Here is a 16,992-nt window from a genome sequence, read left to right on the forward strand (position 1 = left end):
AGAAGATTTCCATTTTTTCCAAATCATGTGCTTTCAGTATTTCAAACCCAGGTGGAATTGTAAGACTCAGCACTTGTCTCCTTCAGAGGGGTTTCCCTTATCCATCATCCCATTTAGTCAACTAGTTCTGTAGTCAGCACCCTTAGTCTCCTTTATATACACACAACTGACCACTGCCACTAAACATAGTCTTTGTACCAGCTTGCATACCCACAGCAAAAGCATTCTTTGATATTTCACAACTAGCATCGGGATGCCTGATGGTGTATAGATGGTCACCAAATTTATCAGAAATTGTTCCTGGTAAAGGATGTGATAGATGTGATAGTTGTGCTCTGTGACTTGTTATTTTGGATCAATCCCCATTTGAAACAAATCTCACTTCTCTTATTATAACAGAACACTAGAACAGAGGATTATAAATACTCTAATAAATGTAGCATAAATGAAATGTTATTCTTCTATAGTTATCAAAAGAGAAGTAAGCTTTGTTTCTTTAAAGGAGGGAGAAATATATAAAACAAAGAAACAGAATGGGGTAGGTGGACCAAAGGACCAATAAGAAAATAAATGCAGGCTTCAGAGGTCTTGGAGATCCACCCAAGTACAGAAAGAAGTTCCTCATTTTGCAGTCACTGAATATACACATTCACTGGTAACTCGGCCCATTATTCTTTAGGCTGTTGCCTTCTAATACTACCATCAAGAAGCACTGACCTGCAGCCTGAGGTAGGGGCTGAACAGTGGCCCTTTTACGAGGAGTCAGGGCTGGCTGAATGGGAAGGATTCCTGGGTTTGGCTGAGTCTGCCCAGCCTTAGGCCTCTGGCGGGGTGCGATTGAAGTCTCTGTGGTGGGAATGGGATCTGTCAGTCTAGAAAAGGAAAAACAACATTGCTGTTCAGATGTGGGGAAACAGAGAGAATAGGCAAAAACACATGTTATTTTACCCTCAACATTCCTTCAAACCATTCAGATTTGCTTAATCAACATGTCCCTAAATGCCAACTCACCTACAACAGCAAACACATCAAAATAACATCTTAACTCTCATCAGCAACCTTAAGGCCAAGAAAGCACAGAATGATACATTTCAAACTCTGAAAATATATAACTCCCAACGAAAATTACCATACTTAGCAAAGCAATCTTTAAAAACTGGTGAAGATTCAAGGACATGAGGGAGGTGTGTGTGAGCTGTGAGGACACCTGAAGGTCAGAAACAACAACTTCGAGTGTGGACTCCATTCCACCAAGTCTGACCCAGGGTTTCTCTTACAGTACTGAATACAGCAGGCTAGCTGGTCTGTCAACTCCCTGTAATTCCCCTACGTCTGCCTTTCATCTCCTGGTAGGAGATGTGTCAGGATTACAGACACATGACTTACTACATCCAGCTTTTACATGGGTTCTGCCAAGTACATTACCTAGAAGGCCAAATCCCCATTCCCGAATAGGGATATTTTAAGACAAGCACAAACTAAAGGAGCTCATGACCACCAACCCAGCTAAAAATTTCACAGTTTACAATCATGACCTGCCTGCATGTTATGCTTGTACAAGAGTGGTGCAAACACCGTAGAAATAACTACTCTCTGATGAAATTTAAGGCTCATTCCACAAGACAGAAACTATGCCTGACAGGTGACCAGAACCTGAGACTAGATAGGCCATGGGCCAAGAAGAAAACCAAATACTACTGTTCTGTTAAAGGAACACAGCAATAAAATGACTGCTGCCGACATATTCTGCTTTATCTATATATTAGTGTCTTGCTCAGCCATCATCAGAGAAGCTTCCTCTTGCTGCAGTAGATGGGAAATAACAGAGACCCACAACTGGACACTTGCAGAGAGTCAGAAAATTCAGAACATTCAGTCCTAAATAGGATGTCTTCATCAAATCCCTCCCCTCAGGGATCAGGAGCCAGGCAGAAGAGGAGGGGGAAAGATCATAAGAGTCAAAGGGGATGAAGGGCACCAAGGAAATGTGTCTTTAGACAAAACAGGTCTGATGAGCATAGGGACTAGCAAAAACTACAGCAACAAACACAGGGTCAAGATAGATGGAGTTCTAGCACTGAGATGGGAAAGTGGACAGGTTGTCCCATCCCTTACCAAGAAGCTATCTCCAATTGACAACCACTTACAAAGGAAAAATTAGGTTTCTCCAATAAAGTCTCACTGGATATACAAACCACACTTAAGGGTAGGTACCAAGGCCCAGAAGATAACCAACACAAAATGCACTCAATGGGTGTTTTTCTACATTTTTTTGTCTCATATTGCTTTCTTTGGCATATTTTTTAATCTTACTGGTCTTTGCTTGTACATTAATTGTGGTTCCCAATTTTGTGTTTTTATGGGTTTTGGTTTTTGTGTGTGTGTGTGCATCTATGTATATATGTGTTTCTTGTGTTTCCTTGTTTTCCCCCCTTTTTTATTATTTTTCATTTTATTTATTTGTTTTGGAGTTTTTGTTGCTGTTTTTTGTTGTTTGTTTTGTTTTGAGATAGGGTTTCTCTGTGTCCTTGGCTGTCCTGGAAGACTGGTCTCAAACTCACAGTGATCCTCCTGCCTCTCTGACTTCTAAATGTTGGGATTAAACGTGCGTGCCACCACAGCTGACTGACTCACTCTCTTCCTCCCTTTGGTTGGGATTTGTTTTTCTAAAGAGAGAGAGAAAAGGAAGGTGTAGAGTTGGATGGCAGGGAGGTGAAGAGAATCTGGGAGATGGGGGAGGGACCCAGTGACCAGAATATAATGTGTAAATTTCCAATACAAAAAATAATTGAACTCTTTCACCAAACACAGAATTTCCAGAATATATTCTGGGCAATGATTGGGGCAGAGATTTTTCACACAGAGAACTTAATATTGGTTAAAATTTGCTGCCATAATGGGCTCTCTAGGGACTGGAGAGAAGGGTCCGTAGTTACGAGTGTTTGCTACTCTTCCACACGACCTGAGTTGAGCACCTACACAAAGTAACTCACAATAGTTCATAACTCCAACTCCAGGGGATCTGATTACTTCTTCTGACCTTTGTGGGCACCTGTACTCACATGGACATACCACAACACCGACATAAACAAAAATAAATATTTTTAGAAGGAGGGGCATCTCTTTACAGTGAAAAGCACGCAGATGAAGAAACACAGTAAGACAAATGGAAGAAACAGCAATAGTCCAAAATAAAGAGCTTAAAATTGGGGAGAGTGACAGGAACACCATTTTTCAAATATGCAGACTCTTTTCTTTTCCACAACAATAAATTTCCAGCTGGACACAGAGTTGCACAGGACCACATAGCACAGCCTCTTTTGCAACCTGAAATGGCCAAGCTCTGCCTGTACACAGAGCAGAGCAGATGACTATCTGGCACTTCCTAGAAACCTTAAGGAATAATAGTCTCTGACTATTTCTTGATTTTGCAGCTTTGAATATGGATGCTGCCACATTAACCCACGAGGTCATGGTTATGTAATAAGGTGGCAAAGTGATAAACCTGGGACCCTAGCGCTTCATGGAGCAGAACTACCAAACTAGCTATGGAGTCTGGTTAAGAAGTCCCCATAGGGGCTGGAGAGATGGCTCAGCCGTTAAGAGCATTGCCTCCTCTTCCAAAGTTCCTGAGTTCAATTCCCAGCAACCACATGGTGGCTCACAACCATCTGTAATGAGATCTGATGCCCTCTTCTGGCCTGCAAGCAGACACACAGACAGAATATTATATACATAATAAATAAATAAAATATTTAAAAAAAAAAGAAGTCCCCATAGTCTCAGACATTTGAATACTTGGTTCCCAGTGGTCATGCTATTTACAGAGGAAGTATGTCACTGGGGGTAGGTTTTGAGAGCTTAGGGCCTTGCTTGCCTTGCAGTTGCTCTCTGCTTCATGCTTGCAGTAAAGGATGTGATAGCCCAGCATCTTGTTCCAGCCACTATGCCTGCTGCTTGCTGCCATTCTCCCTTTGGAATCATAAGACTGAATAAAATACTTTCTTGCATAAACTGTTTTGGTCATGGCTCAATGAATGAAAGCACATAATGCTTTTGCAGAGGTCCTGAGAGTTCAGTTCTCAGGATTCCTGTTAGGTGGCTCACAACTCCTGTAACTACAATTTCAGGGGTCCACTTTCTTCTTCTCACTTCTAGTGCACCTAAACTCATAAACATACAAACCTGCTTACCCATGCACATTTACACTTAAATAAATAATCAAATAAATATTTAAAAACTACATATTGTTATCCAGAGTATTTGTTTACACAGTATGTTACTAGCATTTCCTTGCCATTGGAAGAATAATGGGAAAAGGAGGGGCAGAGAACCTCCTAGTCACCCTCAGAATTGTTCATTTGGAATCCATGTAAATGTGTCTGGCAGATTCTGACCTGTGACTGGTGTGAAAACCAATATAAAAATCCAGTCCAATATAGCATGAAATCTTCTTTCCCAAATAGACTGCTCTCAGGTCCTAAATCCTAAGTGTTGTGGGATGTTAGTTGAAGATGTTACATTTGTTTATGCTGTGGGATATTTGTTTAATGATGCAAAGATGTGTTGAGTATCTTTATGTTGCATTTGTTTAACTCTGTGAAACTGTTTTACTTTGACTTCTAAAACACCTGATTGGTCTAATAAAGAGCTGAACAGCCAATAGCAAGGAGGAGAAAGGATAGATGGGACTGACAGACAGAAAATAAATAAATAAAAATCTGAGAAAGGAAGATCAAGGAGCAAAAAAAGAAGGGGCCAGCCACACAGCCAGACACAAGAGTAAAGAGGAAAGAAAAGATACACAGAAATAGAGAAAAGGTAAAAGCCCAGAGGCAAAAGATAGACAGGAAGGAAAGCTGGCTAGCAGCAAGCCAAGCTAAGGTCAGGCATTCCTAAGTAAGAACAAGACTCTGTGTGATTATTTGGGAGCTGGCGGCAGGTCCCTAAAGAACTCGAGTAAAGAGTAAAACACAGCCAACTGCGCCCAAGTGCGGTGCTCCAGTAGGGGACGCTCTGCCAGCTGACTCTGGGATGAGGACCTCAGCCATCCCTCCTGACACGGTACAGTGGCCTGCGTCATATCTACCCACTCTTCCTCTTCCTCTCTGAAGTGAGACTTAGACCTCCCACCACCGTCCCAAACTCTCCTGGCTTGCATGGGTATCTTCCTTTATTTGCTTAACCCTTTCTTGATGAATGCTCTTGAAAACCCTAAGTGACTCCATCCAGGGAGATTAGCTAAGACCTAGAAAGATCTTTTGCGGTTCATGGACTTTCATTTCAACCTCACTTTCCTAATATGGCTGGAGCCAAAGAAAGGAGTATGTCAGACGAGGCAGTAAACACGGCTAGTAAGAAACAGATTAAGATAACTCTCTACCAGCAACCCTTAAAGTCTGGCATTGCCTCATCCCAGAAAGCCCCTGTATCTACTGCCATGCAATGGACACATCTGTGAGGTTATTGATTCCTTTCAAATGTAGATCTTAGCAGCTGGCATCAAGCACAATGCAAGCTCCTGAGGACATTTCTTACCTGGCCTTTGGCTGGGTCTTTTTTACAGCTGCCTCACTGGCTTTCACTGGTTCAGGAAGTTTTGCAGGAATGGGAGAGTTCTAAAAAGTTGAAAAAAAAAAAGCATATGGATTTCTTTGTAAATAATAAGCATTCCGAGGGCAGGTATAATGGCCAGTGATGGTAATCCCAAGACTTGGGAGGCTGAGGCAGGACCATGAAATCAAAGTCAGTCTGGGCTACACAGTAGGATCCTATTTTAAAACATAAAATAAAAATAAAAACTCCAGACCAGTCTGACTGGGGTTAATGGAAGTAGCATTTAGGGTCTTCTAATATGGCTTCCAGGATCCAAACAGGGATTTCCCATCTCCCTGTGAGAGGAAAGGGAAGGTAGACAAATGCATGAGATGCATCAAGGAAGCAAAATGCCCGTGAAGAGAGAAAGAACAGCAAGGTGAACAAAGCCTTGCCTCAGGAAAACAAGGCAACTTATCACTCTGAGGACATACAATAGACATGCTGCTCTCAGAGAACTGTGGTCACTCTACTCAGCTCAATCCCCAGGCATCTGGGGAAGGAGTTGTTAATGTTCAGTGTAGTTGTCTCGGTTTCATAATTAAACTCCATGGGAAAATTGGATTCTGTTTATAGTAACTGATTTGCTTGAATGTCCTGTTATGGGTAAAGAAAGGGACATTAATATTCATTGAATCCAGAGATTAACACCCATAATGACTCAAAAACAACAATTTGATGATGTTTATTTCCTTTAAATAGCACAATCTTCATGAACTCATGGCAGCTGTGGTTATATGCATAAGACCTACCCAAGATCAAGTTAATCAAAATCCTAGGGACCCATGAGGCCCCACCACATCTTGTTGAGGAGTTGAGCAGTTGATGCCTGTTGAGGAAGAAGCGTTTGTCTTTGAAGATGTAACAACAGTAGGTAGCCAGAGCTCAGGTGGACAGTCCCACATCTGTGGGCATACAGGCAGAACTAATAGAGTTCAGTATGAAAAAAAACCCAAAAAAACAAAGAAAGAAAAGGAAATGACATGGATTTTGGAGGGGGATGGTTTAGAGAGGATCCTAGGGGTGTGAGAGGGAGGAACTAGGATGGATCTGATGGAAGTATGGTGTAAACATGTATGAAATTCACAAAGAACAAATAAAAACATCCTTAAAAATTGTAAATCCTTTTAAAAAGCACCATTCACATACCTGTACATTTGGAATTGGGCATTCTTTCTTGAGCAGTTTAAATGAGAAGTAGGAAACCTGGTAAATATCCGGCCTTTTGTCAGGGTCTGGTTCCAACATATACCCTAAGACAAACATACATGAACTTATTCCATAATATCTTAACAGCTGTTGTATCACTGCACTTTTGGGTAACTGAACTTTTCTACTATTGAAGTTGGGTTGTGTTTTAAATTTCAATTCTCTTAGAAGTCAGTCAGTTCAATTAGCCCTTTTCATAGAAAGGGAAACAAGAAAACGACTTGAGCTATAGCAAAACTACTAGAGGTTCATAGTCTGTGCCTGGAAAGTCAGAGGCTCACACTCTTGACATGAAAATGAACAGCTTCACATTCTAAGACTTAGAATGTGCCATAGTCTCACATATGGTTTCCTAGCTCATTTCCTCTTTTAAGAAAATGACTGTTGATAAATACAGCCAAACTTCAAGTATCATGAACTCAGGGTTTGGTAGTAGACAATCTCCGGGTTCTGTCTCCAGGTCTAAAAAACAAACTCATGAATTTACTTACTGCTCTTGTTGGAGATATAAGTTAGTTTTTAGTTTGAGGAAAATTAGCAAGTTAACATACTAAGCTCTGTAGATTGTCTATTTCCAGAACTTTCAAGTGTCTCTGACACAGAAGAAATCTTTGAGAAGATGCAGGCACATGTGTAAATACATGCAAAATGAGTCAAGACAGTTTACTATGTGAGGAACAAATAACAGGACACTAAGTTCAGAAAAGATCTGTGAGGTTGAGGCCTCAAATGGCTGTGCCAAAGAGACAGAATGAAAATTGGAAGAACAAAGAAAACATCAGTCCAGGTGAGAGGAAAAATGTCTGGGTGGGACAATAAAATAATATAAAGGACCATAAACACCAAGCTTAGACTCAGGACCTAATTGTGGAACCATTAGCAAGCCACTCAAGTTTACTGAATGGGACATGAAAAGGTGACATCTTCTAGGATCAATCCATGACAGAGATGTACTGGAAGAATGAAGAGAGCGTAGAGAAGCTGGGGCAATGTACCAGGTCATGATCTACTATAGTCTGTACATTTTTTTTTTTTTTTTTTTTTTTTTTTGGTTTTTCGAGACTGGGTTTCACTGTAGCTTTGGAGCCTGTCCTGGAACTAGCTCTTGTAGACCAGGCTGGCGTCGAACTCACAGAGACAGAGATCCGCCTGCCTCTTCCTCCCGAGTGCTGGGATTAAAGGCGTGTGCCACCACCGCTCAGCTGAGTCTGTACATTCTTTAGTGACATCGAGGGGAATCAAGACAAGTGATTAAAGAGAATCAATGCAGCTTGGGTCAGCTCCTTCCTCCTTTCTTGCTCTTTCAGACCCAAAGAAAATCATCTGTGTTATCTATCCAGGTGTGGATGCCAATACCACCAAAAGAAAGTGAACAAAAGACAGTCGGGGGAGGCGACAAGGTGCTTAATTTGAGGCCTACAAGTTTAGAATCTTCAAATAGTTTGCACACTAAATAGGGTCTAGAAAGGGGGTCAGTACTACAGTCACTCATAAAGAGCTGTTTTTCCAACATGAATTCACTGTTAAGGTGGATAGAAAGGAAAAGTAGAAAAGAAAAAAAAAAAAAGCTGGCTCTTCTCTCCCATTTCCTTCCACACCTGTAGTCCTAGGGCAGACATGCTGCTTTGACTCTGCAAACAATCTGACAGTCCTCAAGGTTCACATTCCTATCCTACAAACACCCCATCCTCCTGCTCACTGATAAATGACGCAATGGAAAGGGTGATTGTGGAACCTCCACAATCATGAACTTCAGGAAATTATCCTGTTTCCTCTTGTGGGTAATAGGGACAATGACTCTTAAAATCTACAGGTTATACCAAGTGCATACCTTTAATCCCAGAAACTCAGGAGGCAAGAGGCAGGCTAATCTCTGTGAGTTTGAGGCTAAGTTTGGTCTACATAGTAAGTTCCAGGACAGCCAGAGCTACATAGTGAGACCCTATCTCAAATTAAACAAACAAACGAATGAATAAATGCAGATCCACCAAACCTCCAGGATTTGAGAATTAGGTGAGGTATAAGTAGGTCTTAACACAGGTCAAGGTTCTACTTCACTTGTCTGTCTCTCAAACTGGATAGCTCAGGATTTATGATCTATGATGCATTTTCAATCTTGACTGCTAAATGTCTTGACCAGCATTTTTAAAGACGACTTAAAAAAAATCTGTTTTGCCAGGCCTGGTGGTACACGCCTTTAATCCCAGCACTTGGGAGGCAGAGGCAGGCAGGTCTCAGTGAGTTCGAAGCTGGCCTGGTCTACAAAGTGAGTTCCAGGACAGCCAGAGATGCTACACAGAGAAACCCTGTCAGAGAGAGACAGACAGAGAGAGAGAGAGAGAGAGAGAGAGAGAGAGAGAGAGAGAGAGAGAGAGAGAGAGAGGAGAGAGAGAGAGAGAGAGAGAGAGAAACAAATCTGTTTCTTAGTATTTTAGTACAGGTTCTGGTACAAAGATTAAAGATTACTTTTCTGCCATCTGGTTAATGGATGTTAGTACATATGCTGTCTACGATAACACAAAGAAATGAAAATCTTCAGAATTTTAAACAAAACACTCAATTTTAGATGCTTGTTGTAAAAAATCCAGTGATAACCTAAATAAGAGGAAAAACCTGGCTCCATGGAGTTATATGGTCTTAATTACACATTCATTGCAGTACCACAATCATGCTCACTTGAGCTGCTTCCAGCTTTGCAAAGATGAAATTCTTATCCCTTGGTGTGAGTCAGCTGGACTCTGAGCTCTCCCATAGACTGCAGCAGAACACAGCAGCATCATGCTGATCAGAACACAACTGCCATTCCCATTTGTGTGGCTGGCTCAGTCACGAAGCAGAGTTTAGTTTTCCAGCAAAAAGACCAACTTCTCTAAGTGAACACTGCCATGTTATCACTGTCCCAACAGCATCAAATGATTTCTTTATTATGGCACTCAAGCTCGTTCCCACAATTTAACCTCTTTATCCTCCAACCCACTCCTGGGGATTAGAAATACAAATATGAAACTGGAAACTTGAAATACTTACTAATAAGGCAGTGCATATCTTGAGAATATCGAGAGTTATCGGGAATTGTGAAGCTTCCATCACAAATTGCCACCTGGCTCTCCCCAAATGGCAAAGTGAAGTAGCATAATTTATACAACAAACAGCCAAGAGCCTAAAAAATAAGAAAGCAGATTGCAACTCATGGTTTATTTGCTGTAAAGCCAGTTACCTGCTCAGAGAAACCTGTAGCAGCCACATTTCCCAGCAGAAAACAAACCCCACATAATATCATTACCTATGCAAAACTTGAATTTAGAACCCAGAGTGACAATCCAGCATCCAAGTTATACTTTTATCTATGATTAGGAAAGACTATTTCATCTGGTTTGTTCTTTAGAAGTATACCACACAAATTAAAAGCACCGGAACAACATGTAAGCAGAGTTTTGTTTTTGGTTCTTGTTATTGTTTATTTTTACCCCATTTTCCAAAAGGCAATGTTTGTCCCCTCATATCAAGATCAGCATCAAGGAGGCTGGAGAGATGGCTCAATGGATAAGAGCACTGGCTGCTCTTCCAGAGGACCCAAATTCAATATCCACCACCTACATGGTGGCTCACAACTATCTGTAACATCAGGTCCAGGGGATCCAACATTGTCTTCTGAGGACACTGTACACACATGGTACACAGACACAAGCAGACAAACATACATACACATAAAATAATAAGAATAAAATAAAATAAAAAGATGGTCACCAACAGTGGGCAACACTGTGTGCTTGCCCCTGGCAAGTTAACCTCAGGAGTCCAGTCAAGGTCTGCTGACATATAGGGTGTGGATGGTTTAGCTGACACATACCCAAATGTCTGCCTTCGTAGTGATGATTTTGCCACTGTACAAGTTGACCATTTCTGGGGCTCGGTAGGAGAGCGTTGTATATCTACAATCAAGAGATCCATGGTTTGTTAAATATATCAGTTATAATTAAAATCAAGGAGAAGCGATTTTTTTTTTCACATTACTAGAATCCAATTCTCTGGCAGCAATCTGCAGAAGAGCAAATTAAATATTAGCACAGATGAAAATGAAAGATTCTCCTTGGGATGATGTCATCACATTCTCTCACAGAAGACCTTCTACTCCTAGGAAACTGGGATACTGGGATATTCAGACACAAATACACTAAATAAAGTCCTAAAAGCGGGCCTTTTTTGGGTCTTCAAATGACAATTTTTTTCCTATAAGTCGCTATGGTTTAATACTATGTTTTGATGATTAGTTTTTAAAATAGTAATTCCTTACCGTGAGACACAGATGAAACATAAGTAGAGTATTCTGAAAGTAAGCCCTAGCTGGGGTGAGGATTCATGAGTTCTTTTCTAGGGGAGGGTAATGTATGTAGTGTGCATGTTCACATGTGTGCCTATGTGTGTGGAGAACAAGTTGATATTGAGTGTCTTCCTCCATTGCTTTCAACTTTATGTCTTGAGACTTGCTGATATGAGGCTAGCTATCCAGCTTGCTCCAGGGAGTACCTGTCTCCACCTTCCAAGGGCTGGGATTACAGATAGGCCATTGTGCCCACCAGGCTTTTCTATGAGTGCTAAGGATCCAAACTCTGGTCCTCACATTCGCATGGCAAACATTTTATACACTGTGTCATCGTTCCAGCACCATAATTATGGGTTCTTTGAGACAAAAACTACAGTGTTCTTATCTTTGACTCAAAAAAAAAAACAGTAGTGTAGGTACTTGTCCGAAGTGAATATCTTGCTGTTACTAAACACTCAACTATGCTGCTCTGGTATCTGGCCCCAGGAGGATTTCTTTGGGTGTCTTGTCAGGGCCTTGGACCAGAAAAGGTCCTGCTTCAGGCATGGTTATGTGAGTGATACACAAACGGGACAGAAGCTCACCATTTGCAAGGACATGATGGATAGCTGATTTACTAGAAGCCATAGCAAGTGTATTGTGCCTGGCAAAAGCCAACATTGTAGGCATGAGGCTTCTTGCAGTGGAATCAAAATCTAAAGAGATTCCATCAGGTTCCTCATTCAATAACAGTAGAGGTTCTGTAGCTCTGTTTACCATAAATTCCACTAGAGCATTGGTGAGTTCCTCATGAAAAAGGAGGCAGCAATTTGAGTTCAGTATAAAAAACACACATCTGTCTGATTCAGAATGCCACAATTTCTCTTAGAAATATCATGGCACTTCATGAGCACATATCACCATTTAGTCTTTAGTTTTCAAGACAAGGTCTTGCTATTTAGCCCATGCCAGCCTTGAACTTACAATCCTCTTGCCTTAGCTCCAGAGCTGCTGGGGATACAGGGATATACCACACCTTCCCCATCCTCTCCAGCTACCATTCATCTTTTTTATGTAAATTAAAATATGTGTGTATAATGACCACAGGAGCACTGAGAAAGTTTTAAGAGTCTTCTGTCAGTCCACGGGCCAGTTTTCCCTCCTCAGCCTTCAGATACAATCAAACAACCCAACAGTAACCATCAGGGAAAAGGGCAATAGCCAGCACCATGCTCTTCTCACTCTGTTTCCTCCATAAGCGGAAAGAGAGAAAACTCCAGGAAAGGAGAAAAGGCTTACTTCTTAATTTCATCTTCTACAGCATTGACTCCCTCGGCCTGTGGGTTCTGGAATTTGTTGGTGGCACTTCCAAAGTCACACAAGACATAGTGGCCTCGGTCATGCAAGAGGATATTTTCAACCTGAAAAACATTCCCAAACCACCCAATCCAAGATGCCACTTAGTAATGGGAAAAGCTAGTTTCATAGTCACATAACAAAATGTTTCATTTTAACAATCTTATTAGTGTGCACAGAGAAGTTATTTCTCACCATGTATCTTAACAGGACTCACCCCAACAGAAGCAAAAGACACAGAGAGGAAGAGGGTAAAATGCAGGCAGAGCGAGACAGAGGGCATTGCACTTTTGGGAAAACCAGGACCCCATTTTCATGGCTAGCCAGCTACAGCTGGTTACATTCCTCATCTCTGCAGTAACAGTGAGCATACTTTCAACTCCCGCTCTACTTTCAGTTCAGCACGCTCGCCATGATCCCAGTCTCTTACCCAGCTATCAAATAATCATCTGCCTTTCAAACCCAAGTAACAAAGGCCACCTCCTTTTGGAAGCCTCCCCAGGATCCAACTCAGAAAAATGGCATTTCCCCATTTTCCTTCGGTGTTTCATTTTCCATGCTATAAATTACTTCACTTAAGTGGGTACAATGTCTTTATTTAATCATTAGGTTAAAACCTTCAGAACTGATGCTTTCATATTAGTTACTTCTCAAAGTGACAAAATGCCTAGTAATAAATGAGCAGTTTCTCTGTTAGCATTTTATTTGAGGGTTTGGGGCTTTGTTTGTTTGTCTGTTTGAACTTTCAAACAAAGGAAGTCTTAAGGGACTAAGAGTTTTTAACTTAGTGGAGCTTATAAAAAACCAACACCTACAGAAACCCTTATGCCAGTGAAAAGAACTCCAAAACAATGGGCACAAGCTGGAGAGATGGCTCAGCAGCTAAGAAACTCACTGCTCTTAAAGATGACCCAGGTTCAATTCCCAGCACAACCATGGTGCTCACTAACCATCTGTAACTCCAGTTCCAGGGGATCCAGCGCCTTTTTCTGGCTCAGTAGGCATCAAACATTCACATGGTAAACAGACATACAGACAATACACAACAAACAAAAAATTTTAATTCCAATTTTTATTGCTGTTGTTTTTTGTTTTAGTTTTTAGTCAGAGGTTCTCTGTGTAGTCCTAGTTGCCCTGGAACTCTCTTTATAGAGCAGGCTTGATACAGAGATCTGCCTGCCTCTGCCTTCCGAGTACTGGAATTAAGAGGAAAAAATAATGAGCACAACATTGTCAGATGCACTGATTAGCTCCTGTTGTGGTGAAATGAGCTGACTGGCATGGGGGAAGACAGACCTAGCTATGCATGGCAATAAATGGCAGACAAAACCCAAAACCTTGCTCAGCCCTTAAGACTGTATATGGGCTTTTTCTTCAGCCCCCACAGATAGACCACCTTGGAAAAACAAAGGCAAAAAGATTATAAGCTTCTCAAAAGACAAACATCTCTCAGTCACAGCTGGAATCTGGAATTTGCCAAACTCTACTAGATTTTTGGTACAGATGCTGTTGAATAGAATAAAAAGCAAAACAAAACAAATCACACTTAATCTGGTTGGGCACACACACATTCAAGGTCTGCTCATTTTCCAGTTAAGACAGGAGCCACACACCCAAGCCCCTACTGGTTCTTTAAAAATATCTGACTGAATAGAAATCCTCTTGTTCCTACTGTTATAAAATTTTATCTTAATTCTTCTAAAACCTGAATTATGTATAGTTTTAGTCTATATTTGCTAATTCTAATGATTTAAAATCTTTGCTGCAAGCTGACTGAAGATTGTTTCCTCTGAACTTTATATTTGGTGCTACCATGAAGAGTTTTAATATTTTTTTTTAAGTTGTGTCCTTTTGACCTTCACCTGTAGAAAGTCTTTAAAATCTGTTGTTGTGCTAGAGAGAATCCGAAAGGCTGCGCTAGCAGGCCTTTTACCTGCACTGCGAACCTGGAGTCTGGAAAGGTGACAGTGACGGCCATGAACCTACTAAGGAGATAGGTTCTCAGGATGAAGAATTCTTCACCACAGAATTACCAACTGTGAATGACTGTGACAGATTTGTTCCCCAGAGATGAAGGCTAAGGCAGACAAATGTTTCTACTATTTCTATCTTGTTATAAAACTCGCCAATTTTATCTATTTATACAACGAAACAGTCAAGCTATACTGAGCATGAACTCACTTTAAGAATCCAAAATAACAATCACAACAAAGTAACAATCCTAAATAACAGACATCATTTGATGAGCAGTAGCTACTGCCAGTATTATATTACTCAGCACAGTTTATGGATTATGATTCCCATCTTGCAGCTGGACAAAGTGAGGCTCGTGGTAATTTGGTCAATACTGTAACATGGCTAGTAAGCAATAGAGCTTGAAGTGAGCCTAAGCCACGTAACTCTAGGAAAAGACATACAACTCCATTGCTGCCAGGGCAGGAAAGACAGAAGCCAGATCACTCAAGACCCCACAACCACCTCCACCTCTGAGCTGTGGTAGGGGCTGTGAGGACATGTGAGGCGTATGGGCAGACTTTCTTAACTCTTTATATTCAGAAATGCACCTAGAATGGAACTCAAGTCAACAAGAAGTCAGCCATCACTCCTAGCTGATGTTCAGTCTTGCCTTCACTTTCTTCATCTTGTCTAATCTGTCCCTTTACTCCACTGCTCGCTCTCCATTAGCCAAGTCTCAGCAATTCATGAAAACTTTAATGGTAAAACCTTCCACCACTACTCTAAAACATATGGACAATTTACTACCCACAGGATGGGGGTTGGAAAGGCCTTCAGGTCAACCTAAAAAGCCCACAGGTTACTTATTCTGCAGTCTACATGTTGCAGTTTGTACATAAAATGTCCATCAAAGGTTCCCTGGTTTACAGCTAGTACACCCAATCATTTACATGTGACTAGATCATGAAAGCATTGATTTCATTAATGAACTGACCACACATGAGTTCACAGCTAAATGGGCTTTTAGGAAGTGGATTACTACTTATGTACCCTTAAAGGTTCTGTCCGGTTCCCAGTCCTTTCTGGTTTTATTCTGCTTCCAAATATGTACCCCACCATGATATTCCACCTTGCCTCAGGCTCAAAGCAATGGATGAGAAGACCCTACACCGAAAACTCCTAACTATAAACCCAAATATTTTTCTTTGTTTTTTCTTAGGTACTTTGTCACAGCAATGAAATCTGGCTCACACAATGAAATCTGGCTACTTTTTCTCCAATGGAAGAGTTGAGCAATTCAATGAGACTATATTACTAGCATGCCCAAATCATTCCTATCTGCCTTTCTGCTGGCAAAGTTTGCCAATGTTTGATCTGGCGGATGACTCAGAATTCTTCTACGGATTTGGAGTTGACTACTGATATATTATGTTTTCCTTGGGTCAGAATGGTGTATTAGTCTATGAGTCCTCACAGATTCTATTTCAGTACAGTACTTCAGCAGACATCCTTAAACTCTGTGAAGTCATTTGCTCAGTTCTCACACACTTTATAGGAACCTATGTGAAATCATGCACCTTCCTAGTTTATGTCTCCCTTTCCAAGTCAGATTCTGTACTTGTCATATGGAATGAACACATCCTATCTAGAAAGCTTGCCACAGTTAACTCATAATAAATAGCATGCTAATTACAGCATCAGAAACCCACTATTTGGGAATGGGGAATTAAGCAGACAAAGCAGAGTAAGATGAGGCCCACTGTTGGCCTGAAAAGAATGGCACTGTTGTGTTCCAGCTACTTTGTCCACTTGAGGGGAGGGTCAGAAACTATGGAGGTAAATTGCTTGTTGGCACAACTGCACTCTCTGCCCCTTCTCAGAGTGTCCTGTGAAAACTGCCTGGGCCAGCCTAGCCACTGTTGGCTACTCTCCGTCATCACCACCACCACAGGCACACGGACACTGGACTCAGGGTGGAGACTTCAAGGAGTATTTCTGATGTTTGATCTTAGTTAAATCTGCAAATCTCTTTTGGCTTGTTCTTATCTGAAAAGTGGGGGCTGATAACATTTCTGTCACCGTTTCAAGTAAGGGAATATATTTCAAAATAAACTGTAAGTTCCCTGACAAATATAAGACATTACTTCCATTCACATGTGAAAGAAACATGTTTGAATGCCTACAATATGTCAAGTACTCTTCTGGGTCCAGGGATACAGATGTAGAAAAACAAATCCAATCTTTCTGGAGCTCAAGTTCAAGTGAATATAAGAAAATATTTATAGCTGTCTGGTATTAAAAGTACTATGAAAAAAATCCCTGCTGTGAAAAGGAATGCCACTTCAAATGACAATCCTGGAAGGCCTCTCCAACAAGGAGATCAGAATGAGAAGCTTCAGTCATGGGCCATTTAGGAACAGAACATTCTGAGCAAGCAGACAATGAGGGCAGGGCATGGAAAGAGGAACAGGTCGAGCAAGGGCAAATGGCAATGGGAAGGGAGTATGGGAAGGGTAAGACAAGCCAAAAGAGATTAGTGAGGAGGAAAACCGACTAGCATTCACACATCTCTG

At 41.2% G+C, this 16,992-nt stretch overlaps 1 protein-coding gene across 1 annotated transcript in view; it reads right to left on the reverse strand.

Annotated features, from left to right (window-relative positions):
• Positions 1-16,992, reverse strand: part of Aak1 (AP2 associated kinase 1) — a 168,293-nt gene that overhangs the window by 65,279 nt on the left and 86,022 nt on the right. Inside the window, 6 exon segments of the mRNA XM_038318093.2 lie at positions 718-872; positions 5,539-5,618; positions 6,745-6,848; positions 9,832-9,964; positions 10,655-10,736; positions 12,407-12,528. Of these exon segments, the coding sequence (XP_038174021.1) occupies positions 718-872; positions 5,539-5,618; positions 6,745-6,848; positions 9,832-9,964; positions 10,655-10,736; positions 12,407-12,528 (676 nt within the window).

The sequence above is a fragment of the Arvicola amphibius genome, chromosome 2, assembly GCF_903992535.2.
Source record: "Arvicola amphibius chromosome 2, mArvAmp1.2, whole genome shotgun sequence".
Lineage (NCBI taxonomy): Eukaryota > Metazoa > Chordata > Mammalia > Rodentia > Cricetidae > Arvicola > Arvicola amphibius.